Here is a 22,311-nt window from a genome sequence, read left to right as displayed (position 1 = left end):
GAAATTAATTAGTGTTTAGGAAATGACAATGCATTCAGAAAGATGAGTAGATATTATAATAAGCATCTGGAAATGCTTGAAATAGTTTTAATTTTGCTTGCAAAATAACATGTACCCAGCATAAGAACAAGTTCTTAAATCTTAAAAAAAAAATGTGTTTTAAACGTTACAAAAATCCACAATTCACAATTAAGTTTCCGATTTCAAAATTCGCTTAAATCATTAAAAAATCGATTTAAAATATTTAACAATTTTTGATTCATTTTTCCAAAATATTTGCAAGGAAATTATTTTTTCTTATTTGATATAACATGCTTCTTAAACATTACCAATTTAAACAAATCTATATACAGAATATGAACATAATCAATGAAAGAAAAGGACAAAAAATTGTTCGAGTTTTAATGCAGTCTCTTTCATATGAAAGAAAGAAATTGCATTGAAACCTTTCAAAAACGCTTACCTGGGTTCCTCGCCTTTAATTTTTAAAATAATATCTGCAATAATTCCTGGAAGTAAGTGTTCGTTGATAATGGCAGTCCAATACAAAAATTTATTTTTCACGAATGTAAAATTTTCATATTTTTTAAAGCTTTTTGTAGGATGGAAATTCTGACAACTTTTATTGAATTCGTTCCATTTATTGTTTAGGGAACCTGTAGAGGAGCAATTGACAACTAATGGAGATGATACTCTGAAAGCAAAAGAAAAAAAACTTATTTGGTCATGCATTGAATTACGTAATAGAAAATAGTCATAGAATGTATAATTTGAAATATTTTCATACATCGTCATCTTAAATTTTCTCCAAGCGGGATTCCCTTTCCATCGCAAAGATGTTCGTTAATACCATCAGTCAATCAAAGAAAATTTCGCAACACAGCATTCTGCATTCATGCAAAAGCAAAATGAATCAATGATGGTATTTCCCTGAGGATTTCCTTCGTTACAGGGTATGCCATAAATTCATGCAAAATTCAAAAATTAATAATAAAAAATGTGATTCTCGGGAAAAAATTCGTTTCGTGCGAATATAATTAGAGAGACGTTAGATTTTTTTTTTAATTCAAAAAAATATATATATTCCAAACGTAACTGAAAAGGAGCAAGCATACGTCATACTACATTCATTTTATGTAAATCAAAATAGCGTTGAAACAACTGAGTAGAAAGGAATTCTTCATTCGATCCCTAGAGCAAGCTGTATTTACCAGATCGAGCCTTGATGGTTAAATTATTCTATCAGAATAGGAAATCGACAATTCTTGCACTGCGATAGTGTAGCTTAGAAAAAGTTACGACCCAAAAATGTCATATTTCATGGAAACTGTATTTAATTCGAAGACTTCAAGAAACGGTGAGTTGAGAGATTCGTAAATAAAGTGACATATCATCCTTGAGTAGGGTGAGACTTCACGCTGTAAAAATTGCCATTAAAGAATTGGCAACCAAGACATCAAAGAATCATCCGTGTTTCACAAGACCAGTGCTAGTGAAACACAGATAATAAAGGGGATTCCGGAATAGTTCAACACATTTTATGCAGAAACTTGAATGCGTATTCTTATGAGATATAGGCACTTCAACTATTACCAGCAGACGCAAGTGAAAGAAAAAAATTTGATGAACAATCACTGGCTCAAACGTAACGTGACCCAAACGGTTGCTGAATGTCTGTAAATAATCCACCTTTTTGATAATGAGGACTACATGGAAAATAATTGTATATTGGCGATGTTAATCCCTCACATATATCTGCATCAGCATTCTCCTCGTGCGATTGTTTGGTATCGTTTTTCATTTTGGATTCTTTCTGTTTTGAAAAGAGAATCTAAATTTAAAGATGATCCTTGTATCTGGCTTGAAAACTTGTACTTATTTTGGAATAATATATTACGCTTTTGCGTGACCACTTTGTGCCTGCATTCCAGAAAAGACATGCGATACCTTTCGCAACTTTCACACTGGATAGCAATCTGTTTTAGTCTGAACATGAAGTCAAGGCGTTTCTGTTGGAGAATTTTATTGAAGGTAGATGTTATAAATTTAAGTGATTTTCTCGAACGTCAGACTTGACTTCGGCTGATTTTTGGTTAACGGAATATTTAAAATCTCGTATGCACCGAAGCTTCCCAGCCTATTTGAAAAAACTTAAAGTTTCCATGCGACGAACTTACGATTGCTTCGATCCACTATGCTACACTCAGATGTAATAGATATAAATAGGGGAACATATTAATACTAATACTAATGCCTAATACACTGTGATAGTGTAACATCCTTTTCTTTAAAGTAAATATACAGTGCTATGCTATTGCTTACTTCAGTGTTTGTTTATGCTTACTGATTGTCTTCACTTTTACCACTATATGACAAATAACCGTCCTCTCGATTACTTTTGGAAATATTTTTATATATGGTAAAAAATTCAACTCTTTTCTGATAATATTCTTACAAATAGAAATTATTTCCGAGTATTGCTTCGCCTATCAGGTTTTTCTTTTTGGAAATATGCAATAATGTACGATATATATGTTACGGTGAAACACTGAAATCTGGATACACAATATATAACATTTTGAGCGAGATAGAATAGAGTAAGCACTTTGGCCTTAATTCAAATTGAATATAAAATTTATTAATAATTTATAATTTTCTTTAAAGACCAAATACTAGATCTCGTCTAGTCAACAAGTTACATTTTTGAATTCTACGGAAAATATCGGCAGATAAACAAAATGTGGGCTGGCAGATATCATGTCGAAACATTTCTTTCAAAATTATATCTAAAAAAATCTGATTTATTAGAGTAAAAGCAATTTACTCGATTTCATTTGGAATTTTTTTATAATTTCACACAGAAATACAAAGATAAATTGTCTTTTTCAAACTTAAGGATGCATTAAAATATATAAATTTCTCAAAATGTCGAGGTCGAATATTTTTTATAACTTCATACACGTGAAGACAATTCCTTTTATTCTTAAGTACTATTCTCTTATTCCTTAATGAGGTTTTAAGGCTAATTTTTAACCTTAGTATTTATTACCAATTATTTTGGTATTGCATTCACCAATGCTTTTTACAGCATTTAGCACATTATCAGTAGACTAAATGAAATTTTTTTTTTGAAATTTTTATTTCTAACTATTTTGAAATTTATTTTTCGATTTTTGTTCTCTAATAATTTCTGTATATATGAATATTTACTCATGAATTATAATTCCTTATTTTTGACAAATTTTTACCTTATTGTGTTGTCTGAGTTTTATATTCTCAGTCGATATAAATAAATTTTAAAGGCGATAAAAAGTTTTTCTAAAAATTCGCATCTTTTTTAACATTTTCACAAATTAAAATACAATGTTTCATTTTTGACAAAATATATTTTTAAAAGAAAGGAGGATTGTCTCACTTTTTGGTACCAATGCTCCATGCAGCTATAAGGTGCATATTCGCCACAACGTCGGCGGGTATAACATTTATTATCCTATTTTCATCGCCAATCAAAAATTTGATTAAACCTTCACCCGTCTAAAAAAAAAATACGATTAAGATCTTCATCTACTAATTTAAATTGTATTTCCTAAATATAAGAGGGTGTAATGGGAGTTAAAAAGTTCAAAAAGAAAGAAGAATGATGTTCTGGACATACAATTTCAAGATTCAGTTGATTAAGCGCCATTTCAATTAATCATTATATAAATTAATCAATAGTTTTAATAATTAAACCATAAAAAATTATGTAAATTATCGAATGATTATGTAATATCTTGAAAGAATTGGCCATACAACAAATACTGTTCATATTAATTAGGTCAAAGTTCCTTTTTCTTAAAATTTGTCATTTTCTGCATGAAAACAGTTTTAGACGCCTTTTGTTACATTGGGGATGCTCTGCAGATATTTAAACTAGTTTGATGATGTAGACATCAGATGTCAAGCAGTTTTATAACCAATCCGTATCAAGTTCTGTTCGAAGTGACCGATTTTGTGAGGTTTTTGATTATCTAGTGTATGAAAAAAATGAAAGAGTTTGGAATTGTAAACCTAAGTCAGAATACGTTTATGACTATGAAAAACGTTGCTGCAGCAGTTGAAGAAGTGACGTTGCTGCAGCAATCCTGAAAATCCATTTTCCAGGATTGTTAATCAGCAAAATGAGTTCGGGACATTTTCCCCAAAACGATAAAGTAAGTGTGAACGCAACTTACCATTTTGGACGGATACGTATTTCATGCTAAATAATAAAATACAATTTTGCAAAACAAGTAGAGAGTTCAAGAAGAAGAGAGTACAAGTTTATGAGAGAAAATTATCAGTTACTGCTGTAGGCAGCATTCCATCGCTAATATGACAAAGGTAATTTTTTTTACAGCAGGATCATCAATCAGAAAACAGTTATTGGCACCAGTAATAAAGAAGAAAATTTATGTATTGAGTAAGGAAATATCAATCCCAGAATGCACATTGTTTATAAGAAGGTTGCATTCATGGGCGGAACGCAATATTGTGCGAGGATCTCTACCGGTATTTTTCAGACAAAACGCTGCAGAGTAAATCAGGGAAGAACAATTTGATCAAATAATTAAGCACCCTCAAAAGCAGATATTTGGCGTTATTTTAGATTTCGAAGACATGGTAGCTTAGTATTAGTTGAGGGAATTATGAATTCTAAATAATACATTTCATTACTGGAAGACAAAATCGGGCCTTTCATGCAAATGTTCTCTGTTGGTGTCGATATGTTTTTACATAAATCTATACCCGCATTCTATCATTGGAATCTATACCATAATTCTTAGCTTATAAAAATCAACAAGAATAAAAACCAAAACTTTTGGATTGGCTTGATGTTGATCCTTACGAAAATGTTCGAAGTGTGGGAATCTACGGATTCGAACTTCATCAGTGAAGTCTCGGATTCGAATCTCAGTGGCCAGCATTCCAACTAACTTTTCTATATGTAAATACCCATATATTAACTGTAATCGCGAATTTGTGTCGGTGCCTATATTAGAGCCAATATTTATAACAATCCGCACAATATCAATTACTCCTACAATTGTTTAAAGAGAATCTGATCTGAGTCTTTAGATGTGATATGAAAACTAAACCACATAGCAAGATAGACATTTTTCTAGCATTGGCAATTCACTGACTTGGTGACTAGGGATTGCAATACCGGACCAAAATTTCAATACCGGTATTCGGTATTTTTTAAATCTTAATACCGGTATTAGAAATTTTGAAAAAAGAAAGAAAGCGCAGGTGTTTCTTTTTTTTATTTGCCAGTTTTGTTAGAGAGGGTAAATATCACAAAAAATAATTTGTAACTTATAAATTATAACAGTATATTATCACAAAAAAGTAAAGGAACATCTTATTTATTTAAATCACAAAAAAGTGTAAATATCACTATTCAGTCTGTGGTACTATTACAAATTTTTGAAATGTGATCTGAAAAAACGTAATGCATCAATTGTACTGTCATTAAGCCTGAAAAGTAATTTTGTGTAAAAATGACCAGCTGTTGAAAACGCTCTTTCGGCATCTACGCTAGTTGGTGGTACTGTTAGCGATGTGCGATATGCTTTTTCCGAGTATTTACCTCTAAATCCCTCATCTTCAAATAAATCGATTTCTCGTCGGAGGGTTTTGGATATAGCTGATTTCTGTACTGTATTTTGGTTCGTTGAAATTTTTTTATTCATTGCTAATTCTAATTTTTGTTCAAGAGACAATTCCTTTTCACTATCGACATTATTGACATCATAATCTTCGATAATTGAACCGAATTCGGAATGTGGATAGGTTTGTGGGAACAAATTTTTTAGAAACTTTACTCTAACGTAATCAGATTTGAAATGGTTATTTTCTTTTCTTTTCTTTTCATTTTCATTTTTAAAATCATTAGAATTATGTAAATACCATAAGACATTTTCTATTTCGGTATGCCTTTCTTCTGTGCGATTTTTCAATGTAATATAGTTGGAATCCGAATTTTCTATATCCGCAGTATTTGGATTCTTCTGTTCTTTATATTTTTGGTATAATACATCTGTTACTCCTAATTGAATTCCATGTGCATAGGACAACTGCTGATTTGCACCAATCAACTTTCCAACTTTTTTCATAATTGTTGCTCCATCAGTCGTTATGGATACAATATTTTCTTTAAGGGATAATCCATGTTTCGCTCATTTAGATTTAAGCAGTTAATTAAGCCATTATTAAGCTAATTAATTTCGCACGTTAGGGAGACATAAAATCAAAAACGTATACTATATTGCTATGTTCGCGATACCTGAACATATAGTGGAGACAATTTAAAAAATTTCTAGTAAATACCGAAAAACCGGTATTTAAACTTGTGAATACCGGTATTACAAAATTGTACAAATGGCTCAAAATACCGGTATTCGGTATCCCGGTATACCGGTATTGCAATCCCTATTGGTGACCTTGGCGACCAAATTGAAATTACTGGAAAAATTTAATTAATTAATATTTGAAGAAAAACTGTATTATCATCAAGTGTCATCCACTACAAGTTTAAAAAAATTAATTTTATCTTGAGTAGAGGAATAAAAATTATTTTATTAACGATTGAAAATTGGAACAAGATATATATAGAGAAAGGGTGAACTAATAATAGGAATTAAAAAAAAAACTGAAATTTCGACGTTTCTGGCATTTCAGAATATTTACTCATAACTGTGAGAACCTAAAAGATTGAAGCTTCGATAGGTTGGGAGAAAATCCTTTTATAATGAGTAATTTCCGATCAAAGTAAAGAAATGTTGCAGATTTTATTGTTTGCAAAGCATCCCTACTGATTTATTCGATAAATTTTCAATAATAAACAGTGTTTATTATTATTATTTTTTCTAATTTCATATTTTAAGATTAAACAAATCCCCTCTTATTCAATCTTCTGAGATGGTGTGATATTTCAAACATTGAAATAAAACTATCTACTGGGTGATCGCAGTACTTAAAGTTAAGTTCATCTTGACCGATTAATAGACATTTCCCAATAGTTTCGGTCTTATATAATCATATTTTCGCAAATATTCAGGAGATATAAATAGTGAAGAACATAATGTATTCAGATAGAAATTTCAGGAATAACATTTTAAAAATTTGAAAAATAAAATAATAAATAAAATTTAAAAGAGAATAAAACGCTAATGTTTAAGAACTTACCAATATATTTGTTATTGCAAACATGGAATTTTCATCCAAATATCCCTAAGAAAAATATAAATAATTTTAAAAAATATATTTTTTACACAAATTTTAGGATAAAATCATAAAAACTATGTTAGGTATCAATGCTTATATTCTCCTTTTCAGCCACTCTCATTCATCCTAAAGTACAATCCACAGTTATGTAAGCTGCCAAAACTTGCGCATGCAGCAACTACTAATCATTTAAGTCACGTATATTCTATATGATTGTGCATCCTTCCGATGTTGTTCTTAATTTTCCTTCATGTTCTTAGTTATTCATTTACTGTAATGACTTCGTGTGTGTCTGTTCCTGCATAAATAAATACTTTTGACTTTTTATAATATTCGCTGTGTAAATCTCCAACAACGTTTTGGGTCCAAGAGTAACCGAAATTGCAAAACGATAGCAGCGATCGTAACACAGTACACATAGTAAAAACGAAATTGCGAAAGATACACTTTCGATTTCTGAACTGTCAGTAGCAATAAAATATCTAAACTAACTGATATCCAAGAATAGACTAAGGACAATTTCGATACTTGGAAGATTCAAATTAAAGGATTTCCAATTAAGAACGACTATTGAGATTACGTCATCGGAAAACAAGTTAAGTCTGATGAAGCGGCGACGGCTGAGGCCAAAGCAGTATTAGAAAATTGGATTTTTAACTGATTGAAGAGCTCTCGCGGACATTATGCTGTCTATCAGCACAAGTGAAATATGTCATGTCAATTACTGTACCACGTCAAATAATATCTAGAACAAACTCGAAGCTGTTTTCGAATCTAAAGTTTCTGCTAAAATGGTTTCTCTCTTTAAGCAATTATTGTTACGAAAAATGACCGACTTGGAAACAATGTCAAATCACTTAAAATGTCTTTTTGAAACTGTCGATAACCAGAAAGAAATGCAACTCGAAATCGCCAATAATCTTCTAACCATTCTACTCCTGCATTCGGATTTTTTTCGAAGACTTCAGATGTGCTATCAAATCCAAAGATGTACTGCCTACTCTTGAAGCTCTGAAATAAAATTACTGGAATAATTCATAGCTATTACCGGAATAATTTCTTTGGAATAATCATACTGGAATAACCCTTTGCGTCTATCAATCTAGTTAAATTGTGTGTGTTTCATTTCTGATAACGTCGACGAAGTATTCAGCTGCCAATCTTTCCTGTGCATTGTAAATAAACTTCGTTTAGTTCAGGCTCCTTAGTTGCTACACATTATTTTCTAATATTTGAAAACAATCGTCTAGTTTCTGTCATCTTATTTTCGACTCAATTCGATAAATATAGGTATGGTGACTCTTTGTGAATCTAGTCTCTAGAGCGTTCTCGGTATTTGGTATTTCTAAAAATTTATTATTTAATATTGCTTGTAAAACATTCGCCGCTTATCCTCGGAAAGACACTCAGCTTTCTGAAAATCCGCCTATCGGTTTGTAGCACTCTTAACGTCCAGTTAAATCTTTAAAACAGTTAATAATAGTATTTGCTGTTCGAATATCAAAATTTGGAATATAAGAAATTATTTGATTTTACTTCATAATCACTAATTCCGATACTTTGAATTTCGCCATTTATTTCTTCAGTTTCACTTTTTACACCTTGAACGTTTTCTATTTTGTATCAAACGAGTGCCATAATTCCATCGATTTAGTGCCTTCTTTTCAAACTCAGGATAATTTATTAATTTTTCTTGCTCTTATTAGATACTATTCTCCGTGTCGTTCTTTTCTTTTTTTGAAAAATCTTGAACAAGAATTCTCTTTTTCAACATTTTTCATTTCTTCCTAACCAGGACGTATTTTTTTGCACTCTCTCTTGTCAAGATTTCACCTCTTGTATTTTCTCTTGTCTAGCATCCATGACAACAAAAAAATAAAATCGACCTTTTAAGTAATATTCATCTTACTGTTGAGATCTGTGTCATCAATATTACCGAAACCGAATGATGATCATAAGATGAAATGAGTCCAAGCCGGTGTACAAAAGAAAATAGCGCATTATTCCACAAAAAAGCCCGAAGCACATGTAACAAAGCACTTAAAGTGTATAAAAAACAATTTTTTTTTAGAAATTAATATTGAATGAGAAAATAATAAATAGCTCATTAAATAACGACATTGCCAGCTCGCAATTAAGCTAAAATTTGAAAGAGAAAATTAATTATCATTAGAAGTACTCCGGCTGTTTTATTTCTCAGTAATATTCGGAGTTGCTTAGACTTATCTAAAAGAATTTTATATATCAGTTTTAATCGACATGGAACTATAACTTTTACATTTCTCAGAACCTATATTATTGTAACCGATATCGGTAATCATTGACCTGAAATCTAATCAGCATTTGTTAATAATCCATATAAATCTCTTTTCAACCATGATATTAACGTGGAAGGGGAACTGTATTACAGTTTCGAAAAAAAATTTATCGATATCGACACAAATGTTTTATATTTTAAAGTTAGAGAAATTGAATCAGACTACGTTAAAAATTAATTTCAATTTTGAGGATTTCTAAAAACATAGTTACTGGTATCGGGTTTTTCCATGTACTTCCAATAATAGACGGACGAATGATGGCGACTGACAGATCTGCCGCCATATATTGAAGGATATTTTCGGATATACATTTGCTTAAACAATACCAATCGGGCCAATCAGATTTATATTGTGAAACCAATTCCAGAAGTTTATTGTCGTCTTGCTCCCTGAAAAAATAAAAGAATTATAAAATTTGCTAATTTGTATATTAAACTCAAAAGTCCCGGATGCACGGAAAACTTTAACAAAAGTTGAAAATAAAATTTAAGTTAAGAGAAAAACAACTATTTACATATGTAAAAATCTGAAATAATATTTATTAACTGCTACGAGTAACATTTGATTTCCAGAAAAAAAGAAAGTCATTAATATTTGCAATTTAGTTATTTTAACTAATTGCTAAACTTTTATTTTCTATAGATGAGATTATTCTTGTGGGAATAAAGATCATTTGAAAAAAAAAAAAGCTAAAAAAAAATGTAGAGCAAAATTTGACAGATTATTTTACTTTGATTTCCGATTCATTTTTACAATAATATTTTATAAAGATATTTTTTATTTTTTATAACATGTGAATTGTATTTCATTGCATTTATGTTAACAAAATGTAATGTCAAGTGGGATGAGTTAAATTTGGAACTCAATATACATTTTCAATCGTATACATTTTGTTATTTTCTAATATTTATACTATTGCCTATTAAGGAAATCGTACTGTGAAACTGTGGTGTTACATTTTTGATGTAAATGTGTAATTTCCACCCTTATTAAACAAACAAAAATTACAAATTTTTGACGAACAATAAATTTTCTTCAAGTTAATTCATGAAGAATTTATGTTATATATGATCACAGATCAGAACTACTCTTTAAGAGTTACATCGTAAATTATATGTTACTTAAATTTTTATGTATTTTCATATATGTAATGATTTCTTACTGCTCTATGTTCTAAAAATAATTTTTAATTACTCTAATACCGAGTTTATTGCAACTTCTGAGTTACTAGGGCCATTATCTCTATCTTGAAATCAAAACGCTGAGTCGAAAAAATTATTTCCTAATACTATATAAGTTCAGATACTTTTTCAAGACATCTCTTTCCTTCTCTTTGCCTTCCTATTCGATATTCTGCCCTTTACTCCCCAAGGTTTGGATCTTACTCACCATATATACAATATGCTTATCCTTATAAAAAAAACTGATGTTTTCACAGTTATTTTTAAGTAAAATACTTTTGATCACCCCTAAGATGATGAAAACCTAACTTATTTGGTAATGCTTCAACTAATTGTGTCATTAAATGCATTGTTTAGTAAATGATTTCATTGATAGCTCCATCTTCAATTGTAAGATAGCCAAGAGCAAGAAATATCACCACTTTTAAAGCAAAACAGCATATCATAATTTTCTAAATTTTACAAAAAGAATATAAAAACCAGATAAATATGCAAAGTTTCATTTTTAAGAAGCATTGACCCATCTGATTTTTTTCACATTCGATGTACCCATGACATTGAATGTTCATACTAGATGTGCACTAATGATAACATTATTAGAATTGTACTTTATTACTCAAAAAATTCAAATTTCTTCCTCTTGTAAAATTTGGGAATTTGTGAGAGATGTCATTATTTGTTGTAGAAGAATGCGCTTAAATCATTGATTTTTTTGTTCCAATCATGTTTTAAATTTCTATTCATGATAACCTGCTAAAAAATTAGTATTGTAACTTGGATTAAAATTTATAGCTGCATTGAGAAAATTATCATTGAGTACGCATAGTACGGATTAGAGAGGAACAAAATTTAGAGTAACTTTATTTTGCAAAGAAAAAAATGTTGAGTAGGTATCTGAAATAATAAAATAATAATTTTCTTACTTTAAGGCACTGAGGAATGTCTGTACAGGAAAAGGAAGCCTATAAATCTCTTCTTTTATTGGTAAATCAACGTGGCTGTTAGAGTAAGATGATGATGTATACACTAGAACCTAAAACATAATTCAAAGTCCCTTAGCATTTTAATTTCTGTTGTAAAATACAATATTCAAGACCAAATATACAGTAATAAATGCTGTTAATCTGGATCTGGATCTGCTTCACTTCATGAACATGCTGTCTGCAACGGGCATATCCAGTAAAGAAAAAGAAATAATTAAAGTTTATGCAATTAATATTAATTTAGTGAATTCGAATAACATTAATTCAACATTTTGGAGTTTTATGATATCAGTATTCTAACTGTTATCATCCTGAATCGTTACGAGATATCGAGAATGACGTCTCATCCGACGTGATATACTAAAACTCTGATATCTCGACTCGCAAAATGTTTGAATATACAAGTCAAAAGTGGATTTGGCAACTTGAAGCATGGTTTGCTAATAGTTTTATCAGTCAAAATGCAGCAAATTATGATAATATCTTTGCTGCTTTAGATGAAAATGTAATGTTTTAGATTTTATTCTCGATTTATTATCCTTATATATACTATAGTCCTTATCAAGATGATAAATATGCTACTTCAAAGAACTAATTTTTAGTCTTTTCTAATGATGTACTTAGATGTTTTTCAACTTGAAATCCTGACATTGCCACATTAGTCATAGACCACGGGGAGCAGTGTGCAATCTCTTATGACACACAACCTTCATACGCTTGTTGCTCTTTATTTTTAACAATATTTTATAAAAATTATTCAAACCCCCACAGTTTATCACTGCTTCTGACGTTTTTATAAGCTTCTAGAAGGTTTTAAAATAAAGAGATCAGAATTGAAATGTGTCGGATGTTTCTTGGCAAAAAGCTAGACATGTTTTCCATTTTACTGTATATAAAATCTCTATTACGGATTTTCATAATACACAAGAAAAAGTATAGGTTCACTATCTATCATAGCGGGCAGAAATTTCCAAATATTTTTGCAATGGATTGAGAATTTTTCCTCCCCAAAAGAAGGCTCATCTTAGTTTCCCTTGTTTGTGAAGAATCAGATATTACTTGTCTAGGCAACCGTTTCGAGTATCTGAGAACTGACCTCCATTTAGAATGAGAATAAATCAGCGAATCAAATTCGATTTTTAAAAATTTCAATACACGACTTGATTGACAGTTTTTTTTTGGTGAATTTGATAAGTTTTGAAAATAGTTTTTCTTTTTCGGTAGCAGCCTATCCAGGAAAACTACAGTGAAATCAGACTGGCCAACTATTCTTCATTCCTTCCTTCACGGATTGTAGCCTCCTGATGTTATTTCTACATCGATGTGTGTTAATTCTGATAAACATTCCGAAAACATTCCATATGCCGAAAAATTTTCTTTTTCTATTTCTTCGATTAGGTTGAGGTATCTGAAAATTTATCAATTCGATTTATCGGAGGAACTTCCTCTAGTGCAATTCAGTTTATTATATATATATATATATATATATATATATATATATATATATATATATATATATATATATATATATATATATATATATATTAAACTCTTAATTTAGCCATAGTAAAATTTTCTCTTATTTCCTGATATCATTCCACGTATGAAGCTGTGTGAAAATTACTGCGCAATCAATCTACGTATCAAATAAAAATGATCCCTTCGGTGCCCTTGCCAAGGTGCCATATGTCAAAACGTGTATTGAATTATCGCGTGGCCGGAAATCCAAATGTTATATAAGACTAGTGATCATTTGTTTCGTTCCTTCTTTGCTTCTGCTTTTGTGGCGCACTGCGTCTTCTTGTAAATAAATAATGCCTGCCATCCGGAAGATAATAAAACGAAATAAAAAAATACAAAGTATCTTCACTTTTTGTTCAACCTGAATTCATTAAGAAATTTTGAATTTATCTTCAACTCTACGCTTAATTTTGTGTAATATTTTTTTATCCTTGAACTTAATGATTAATTTACTGTAAAAGTTCTAACATACTTTGTGAAGACTTCTTGCTATCCTCCTAGAATTGTGCTCTGCGTTGTAATTTCTCTTCAGCCTTTCTTGTATACTTTTGACTGTAGCCGGAAAGTTCAATTAGTCCAGTTTTAAACTCTGAAAATTAAAACTTTTACGATGCATATCTATCTCTGCTTTGCGAAAAAGATATATGTATTGGTTACGTATGTGATTTGTTGTATTACAACATTCAAACATTTTCCTATGTTCATTTGTGAGGGCCATTTCAACTCCTCTCCTCTTAAGATTGAGATATTTCTTAACACTTTGAGAGTGAATGATATTTTTTCGAGTATGCCTGCAGCAATTTTCTCTCGTATACATGCAATGTTCTGGTTTCAAGCATTAATAATCAGTAGGCGATAATACAATTGACTAGACTTCATTCAGAATTTTTGCTATCTTTTTTTTTCAGGGATACACGGTACAAATTTAGGAGATATTTGTTTTGAATGGCAGCTTTTTTGGAGGCATGGTATGCCCATGCTTGGCGAATCGTTTTACTTCCTGTCGATTTTACTAATATTCTCGCGAAGACTTGAGGAATTAGCAATAAAGCATTTAGTAATAAAATATAACAAAGAATTTGTCAACAACTTGTGAATTTTAGCATTTATGCAACTAAAGAATATTCTAGAATAATTATCCGAATTAAAAAAAATACCAAGTATTTTCTAGAATAAAACTAAACGACCAAAAATAATTCTTATTGATGACCAAAATTAATAATTCTTATTGATAATTGAAATTAATAATTCTTATGGATAATTGAAATTAATAATTCTTATTGATAATTGAAATTCATAGTTCTTCTATTAATTTACTGTTATCGGTATTCGAACCACAAGCAAGCAGTTTGACGATTAGCAATTATTACCTTAGGCTTAATTGATTCTTTCCTCATGCTGCAATATAGTATAATAATAAACTGGTACTAAAAATACAAAACGGAATTGTCATATTTGTACACTTGCATAATATTTTAGTCACAAGAAAGTAAGCGTTTAAACGATATAATTGCAATTCAAGAATTCATATATCATGGAAAATGCAAAATTTGGGCAAAGTATTTTTATTTAATTATCATCAATTAAATATTCACAATAAACGAATAGCAGAAAACTTACAATAAGTATCAAAATATGCATGCTTGGCTATTATTTTCCATTATAATTTTATTGAAGAATTTATGACAAGGTAAAATGAGTTTGTCGTTGTTGATCTAACGTTTTTCAGACAAGACACAGACAGATGCCTGAGGTAAGTTGGTCAGAACAAAAGTGTTATTATGTTTCTCTGGCCATCAAGATAATAAAATTCTTGGTTTCTTAATTGCTATTTTGGAGGAATGTCCTAGACAGCAATTATAAAAACAGTACTCCTCGCAAATTATAAGAGAAAAAAGTAAGGCGAAAAATCAAAATAAAGTGAAATTTAAGGCACAGAACAAAAACTATATGGTTTTGTATCATATGAGAAAACGCAGAAGAAAGTAACTATACAGTGCAAAATTGGCATTTTTAGCCTCATACGTCGTTAGCTGATATGAAGTTTAGTCTAATCATAATTTAATCTAATTGTGCTTACAGAAATGTGTGATGAAATTGTAGAATTTAGTTCATCTAATTGGACTAATTACATAACTCTAATAATTTTTTTAACTTTAAATTATATTTTATAAAGATAAGTAAATTACAAGACATCTTTTGCTTTTCATATTAAAACTATTTCTGGATATTATTTTCATTAATGATGTTAAAATACGTCTACTTACTCTATAAAATACTTTGTTTGAACACAATAGTAATTTTGGTATTAAAATTAGTAAAATTACTATTGATTTCATACAAAGCAATTATTCTATATTACTTGGAAACTTATTAAATTTAGTTAAAACTTAGTAGTAAATAACATTAAAGATTCGCTTTAAAAAATATTTAGATTTCTGACAGAAATGAATTGTTCAAATATTATTCAGAATGAAATGACCAAATTTTTTTACTTACACAAAATCTCTTCATCTTTCGACACAGATCGATTATGGTTTCGGTACTACTAACATTTTGCTGCATTGTGTACCTATCAATCAAATAACGCTATAAGTTAATGATTCTGATTAAATCTTTTATTAAAATTAAAATTACAACACACATTAAATCTTTTAAAATCTAGAAGAAATGTGCTTCATAAGAGACATATTGTATTTATAAACATCCATGGTAAACGATTTTTTTTAAACTTATTTTATAATTCCTACCAGTTATGATATCAAATCGCAATAATATTAATAAAAAAAATGGGAAAGTGATATCAGTATATTTGGACATCATTTTAAAAGTTTCATAGTTTTGATTTATTTTGAAAACTTTTTTATATTATCAACATAAAATTTACATATATGGCACATTAAATAAAATCACAAATTAAATAAAATCGTAAATTTCATTTTAGATTCATTCCAACAATTGAGGCTTAAGAGGAGAAATGGAACAATAATCAGAAATAAATTTATCAAATTACGATTTTCTTTTTCTTTCAAGAAAAAACATTTTTAGCATTAAGATGAACACTCAATTGGAAAATGGCTGTTAGGAAGTCTCCACAAGATTAAAACTTTCGCATTATTGCTCAATATCTTTCTAGGTTTTTGTTTGAAAAGTTTGAAAAATGAATTTGTTTATCACTGTCTGGAAAACAAATGATTCATTCATTACTTGATTCTTGAAACGCACAGGACGGGATTACGGTAAAGAGAAGTGACAGTATTGCAACAAAAATTATAAAATAAGTACATTTGTTGTACTTTGTCGTGCAATTTCTTTTTAATTTTCTTGATGGATTATAAAAACATCACCTTAATGGCTTCGCTAAATTTATGCTCGCTGCACAATGATAAACAACGGAGACTTGTTCTGTAATATACTGCAAGTCTTCATCACTCAATCCCAGTTCAGGCTTTGACATATCTCCAGATACAACCTGAACTTTATCGAATATTTCAGGACTTCTTTTTTTCAAAACGGCAAAAACCTTGTAAAAGATGTGAAATTTATGGTTGTAGATTAATAAAATACTAAGAATTGCAATAAAATTTTAAACACACACACACACACTTATGTTACATCCAAAGTGTGAATTAAATTTAAAGGCTGAACATGGGAACTTCCAAAATACATTCAAAATGCAAATATAAATCTGTCATTTGGCAATCACTTTAGGTTTAAAAATAAAATTCAATAAGTTTATATATTATTAATTTATATATTTTAATATATTAATAATATATTAAAATATTATTATCATATATTTTATATTTATAAATAAAAAATATATTAGGAATTAATATATTTTTCTATATATTAACGAAAAAATTAATGTTTCATCAAATACCTTCAAAGAATGATGCCTTTTATTTCAAACCACAATACGATCATAATATCTGATCATACGATTACTACAATAATTTCTTATATAATTTATATCGTCGATGGTATCTTGTTACATCGATATGACCATTGTTACGTGATTTTAAATTTATATATTATAATTTGTTACATTGTTAAACTTTCTTTTCTGATTTCATTTCATATTGAAATCTTATTTAATTTCTAAAGAGGACTATAAAATTTTAAATAGTGTTGAATACATTATTTTTATTGAGCACAACATTATTATGGAGAAACATAAATTGTTTTAGGTAAGAATTATATTTAAAATGCATTTTTTATTATTTTTTATTTTGTCAGAATTTTTTTCTATTTTTAATAACAGAGGGCAAATAATAGAGACCTGCACCACCCAAACATGTTATGCAAAATATTAATCAAAAACAAAAAATATGTCTTTAAAAATGTAATGAATTTTTTGGCAGTAAAGTTAGTAGTCCGTGCTTTCTTACTTTTTTCTCAAAAATCATTTCCTTTCTTTGCGCTGGCATCAGACCTCGTTTGGATCGTAGAAGAATGTAAACTGATGCAATTCCTGGACAGCATCTAAGAAGCGTTTCCAGTATAACCTAAGATAAGGAAAAATAGAAAAGAAAACATTACTTCGTACTCTATTAAATTCCAAAAACATACAGATTGCTGAAAAAAATACAAAAAATTTTAATCCAGGAAGAAGTTTAAAAGTTCCGGCATGTTAACTTCTGACCTATTAAAGATTCGAGATTTCTGATAGTTTAGTGTTTTTTAAAGATAATGCACAAATTAGTTCTCAATAGAATTATTATTTTTTCTATATGTAAGCGGAAGTAAGTTTCTATGACCATTAGCAAATTCAAGCTTTTCCATTGTGGGGTATTAAATTACAGAGACACATTTTATAACAGATTATTTTTATAGACGTAATTATATCCATTTAATTAATTCTTAATAATTTAATAAATTAAAAAAATCATTATAAATTTTATTTTAAGTAGTTTATTTTCAAGAAGAAGATTAAACAGCTTAATTATTCTTTGATTTTATTATCCTAGTTAAATTCTTCTTCTTTTTAAAAAATAGTCTGTTCTTCTTTTATTTCGAAGTGAAATTCAATGAAATGAAATTGTTATGTAATTTTCGTGATCTCATTTTGAACGCTAGATCTTACGAAAATGCAAACGAACGGAGAAGCAAATATTCTTTTTGATTGATTTTGTCAAAAATTTTATAAATACTATTTTTGTCTTGAAACTTCATATCAAATTTCATATCAGTATTTTGTTTGTTTTTAAATTATCATGCTCTTTTACACATGGACACACATAATTTCATAATTTTTGAGGGGAAAAAAGAGATACTTTTTGAGCTTTAAATCTCGGAAAGTCATTTCGAATTCATGAAATAGAGAAAACAATGAACTTATTTTTATACTTAACTACATGTGTGCCTTTTCGCTTTTCAGTTTAAATACATCTATTGAAACTCCTTTAGAAATTATATTTATTAATTATTTGTATTTATTCAAATATCCTGTATATTAGTAAGAGATTTATCACAACATATGGCATGGGATCCGACCTATTTCATATTCTATGAGAATATGAGTTCTTTGAAGCTACCGGTATTTTAGAGTAATTTTTGCATGACAGGAATTTTCTATAGATCTTATAATAAAAAGGTTTTTAAAAATAATATTAGATTTTCAACCATATTGAAACCATTTCTTTTGAGAGTTTTTTCATTTGTAAACAAAAATAATATGTAAGTGGAAAAAAATAAAAATTAAATTAATGGAATTTTGAAATTAAAAAAATAATTATGAAAAATTCAATAAAAATGTTAAATATTCTTTTTTTCGTATGTAATTAATACATTTATGTATTTTCATTCATTATTTATATTAATATTTGTTTATTTCTAAAATTCTTTCCCCACAATATTTCCCCGTTTTAATAAATTGTCTCAAATACCGTTTAGTATTATTAGTATTTTCATTCGCAACAACTCTTTTCGATGTTGAAATCTCAACTGGAAATAAATAGCTCTTTTCAGATGTAAAGAACCACCATTTCCGAATTTGCACAAAAGAACATTTAGCTAAATAGAAATACAGCAAAATGAAACACTTCGAATATGGAGAATTTCAGAATAATCAATTTCTATCTGCTTTTCGCCAGACCATTTAAAAAGGAAAAGTGCTAAATTGTGTATGGATTTTGATATTTTGTGTAAAATCAAATGCATGAATTGTAGCATCTGTACACTGAAAAAAAATTGTTGATCTGCAGTTTTGCATTCCCGAAACGCGAGCTACTATTGCATAAGATTAAGGCATTTAAATTTCACTCGGTTTAAGCAGTTAATAAAAGAGATCTTACACTTTTTCCTAAGAGTAGTACACATACACACACAGAGAAATGCTGCACATACACATTTTTTCTTCTATATGGTGCTTATATTGCATACTTCATTGATCCTGTCTTTGGAACTTAATGTCTTTTTCTTACTAATCTGGTAAATATTTTTTTTGCCTATTTTATTTATTTATGTGTGTGTAATATATAAATTCATAGCTGATAAAAAATTAAATATAGAACATTAATTTGATTTTAAAGGGAGGTTTAGCACTTCCATTTCCTCAAGCTTATCATCAGATATTTTTTTCCTTCAATAAGGTCATCATTTGAGTGATAATTTGATTTGATTTTTAATGAAGAAAGTATCAAATTATTGTCAATCTAGTGGCATAATAAGACAATTTAGTGCCTCTACAAAGGTTTAAAGATATATCCTTTTTCTTTCTGTTGAAAAGGAACAAATGAAGGGATTTGTTTTCAAATTAATTTCATAGTGACTAATAATGTTATGGAAAAAATAGAAAAAAACCGCATAGATAAAACAGATAAATATTAGTTTTCAAATACATAAAAAATTCCTTTTATCTGATACGAATTTTAATGGTTATTGTAACACCGATACCGTATTGCAGGTTCGGAGGTAAACACCAAAATTGCAAAATTACTTAACAGCAACAATGCATTTGCATAAAAAAAAAATCGTGAATGAGATCTGAGTACTTATACATGTCTCTAACCATGACAACCCAATTTCTTTTAAGAAATTATATCTGAAATTAGAGGGGGAGGGCATTGTGGGTATCACTGTATCATTACCAACTTTGCAATCAGGCCAGCAAGAACTTAATATTTCTTTCTCAACTCGAGAGAGAGCTACTTCAACTTCTTGTGTTAATCTTTTTATTTTTTGTTCTTGTTGTATAAAAAAAATATACTCTTGTTCCGGTTAAAAATGTCGGAGCGTCGTTTCTTGAAGCTCTAAACATTTTAAGTGGAGGAAACATCCCATACCCCCACAGCATTAAATATTTTTTGTTTCTTAATTTTTTTTATAAGGAATATATTATTTTATCATTTCATATGTTTAGCAGAATATCGCTGAGTTAAAATTTCTTTACGATTAGTCATTTTTAAAAAACCCAGCAAAGTCAACCTTCCTTTGTTCTCGCTCTCTCACAAAGAGATTTAATCTCTTACTGAGATGATATATTTGCTGATTAAATATTCAGTATAGAGCTCACACAAGATAGTAAAGACAGTTTAACGAAGATAATTAATTTAAAATATCGATTTGTATGCAATATTTTTGAATAGTTATTTATTTACGGACACAAATAAAAAAAATATTAGATTTAGTAATTCATGAAAAGATTGTATATAGTTATTAATGAGAAACTGCAGCATTTGGCAAAGCAAAATTTATCTTTTCGAAACTTTTGTCCCAGCTATTTATCTATCGAACTATGAAACTAAAATTTAAATGAAAATTCATCTTCCTTTAAAAACTGCTATTAGGTAGCTTGATATGACATAGAGGAAGCCGAAGAAGTGGTGTTACTTTATGGCAGGGCAAAAGTTTCCCACTAATGGATTATTCCATCAGTGACAATGCATTTTTATGTGCTCGTCGACCATTTATCTCACTTTGATTAAGTCGTCTCTGTAAATTTCTGATCAAAATGACGATAGTTTTTTTCTTTTCAATTAATTTGTTTGATAACAAGTTTGAGGGACTAAGAATTCTAGAAAATACAATTGTTAGCCAGGCAATCCCTTTATTATGAATAATAGGGAGGCGAAACATATTGAATTTTGCGAACTCCTAATATAATATTTTGCATACACATTCGTTGATTTTTGGGCTATCTTATTCACTCAAGAATAATATGGCTGTATTTATAAAGTTGTTAACAGTGTGGTAAAATTCAATTTCAAAAATGGAATTTATTTAATTTTTTTGAAATTTAACTGTTTAAATTAAATTTTAAATAATACGATATAACGTACATTCAGCACATTATAACAGAAGTTAATAAGAATTCATATCTAATGATACCATATTCATCTCATTGCCACATTGTATTAATAGAGAAAAAAAATGATATTGCCAGGGAAACGTCATATTGAAATTCAAGATAAATATTAATTGACAACCTTTAAAATGACTTACAATCACATTGTATTCTGTTATGCGGCATTCAGCAAAAATGTTTTATACAAGAAATTAAGATTCAAATAAGGGTAAGAATGTTGGTCTTACCGTTCCCAGAAAACCTGATGCCCCTGTCAGAAAGACAGATCTACCTTCGAAGAAATCGGACACTGACTGGATGTCTCTTTTCTCATTTGTTTGATCCATATCTGCTCAAAAAATGCATTTTATTTTATTAATTTATTTTAATACTTCAGAAGAAAATAATTAAAGTAAGGTTACTCAAACTTATATAAAGACCCTGATAATTGGTTGTTTTGGTGAAATCTGTTATAAACATTATTTGGACAATACGGAAGTAACACTGCAACGGAAATTAATAGTTTAAATTTCGAAATCACAGGTGACACTTTAAGAACAAAAAAAAATTTAATGCACAAAACTGTATTTAATAATATTGTTTGCTCAATGTGCATTCTATTTGCGTTACTTATTATAATGTGTTCACCAGCAATACGAAATGTTTTTCTAAGGAATTTTAGCAACATGGTGTGTTATTCTGTTTCCAACCCAAGCTTTTGTAATAGACATGACCTTCCATCAATTCTCCAAAAAAAAATCTTTGGGATTCAT

The 22,311-nt window shown here is 29.1% G+C and overlaps 1 protein-coding gene across 1 annotated transcript; it reads right to left on the bottom strand.

Annotated features, from left to right (window-relative positions):
* Positions 1-3,411: 3,411 nt before the first annotated feature.
* On the bottom strand, positions 3,412-21,885 carry LOC129975530 (fatty acyl-CoA reductase 1-like). The gene is made up of 7 exons (XM_056088591.1): positions 21,787-21,885; positions 17,643-17,759; positions 16,599-16,774; positions 15,751-15,823; positions 11,671-11,780; positions 9,778-9,955; positions 3,412-3,534 (listed from the first exon to the last, which is right to left on the bottom strand). Exons 1-7 carry the CDS (start codon positions 21,883-21,885, stop codon positions 3,412-3,414), a joined length of 876 nt encoding a protein of 291 aa, XP_055944566.1.
* Between the last annotated feature and the right edge of the window lie 426 nt (positions 21,886-22,311).

The sequence above is a fragment of the Argiope bruennichi genome, chromosome 7 (assembly GCF_947563725.1).
Source record: "Argiope bruennichi chromosome 7, qqArgBrue1.1, whole genome shotgun sequence".
NCBI classification, from domain to species: domain Eukaryota; kingdom Metazoa; phylum Arthropoda; class Arachnida; order Araneae; family Araneidae; genus Argiope; species Argiope bruennichi.
The sequence above is the reverse complement of the archived record's forward strand: the minus strand, read 5'-3'. Positions and strand labels throughout refer to the sequence as shown.

Bases quoted from the DNA above. Each gene is read 5' to 3' on its own strand.
- LOC129975530 (XM_056088591.1), bottom strand. From the start codon at position 21,885: ATGGATCAAACAAATGAGAAAAGAGACATCCAGTCAGTGTCCGATTTC. The intron at 16,775-17,642 runs GTAAGAAAGCAC...ATCTTTTACAAG, and splicing joins AAATGATTTTTGAGAAAAAA to GTTTTTGCCGTTTTGAAAAA. The intron at 15,824-16,598 runs GTGATGTTTTTA...TTTGATTGATAG, and splicing joins AATTTAGCGAAGCCATTAAG to GTACACAATGCAGCAAAATG.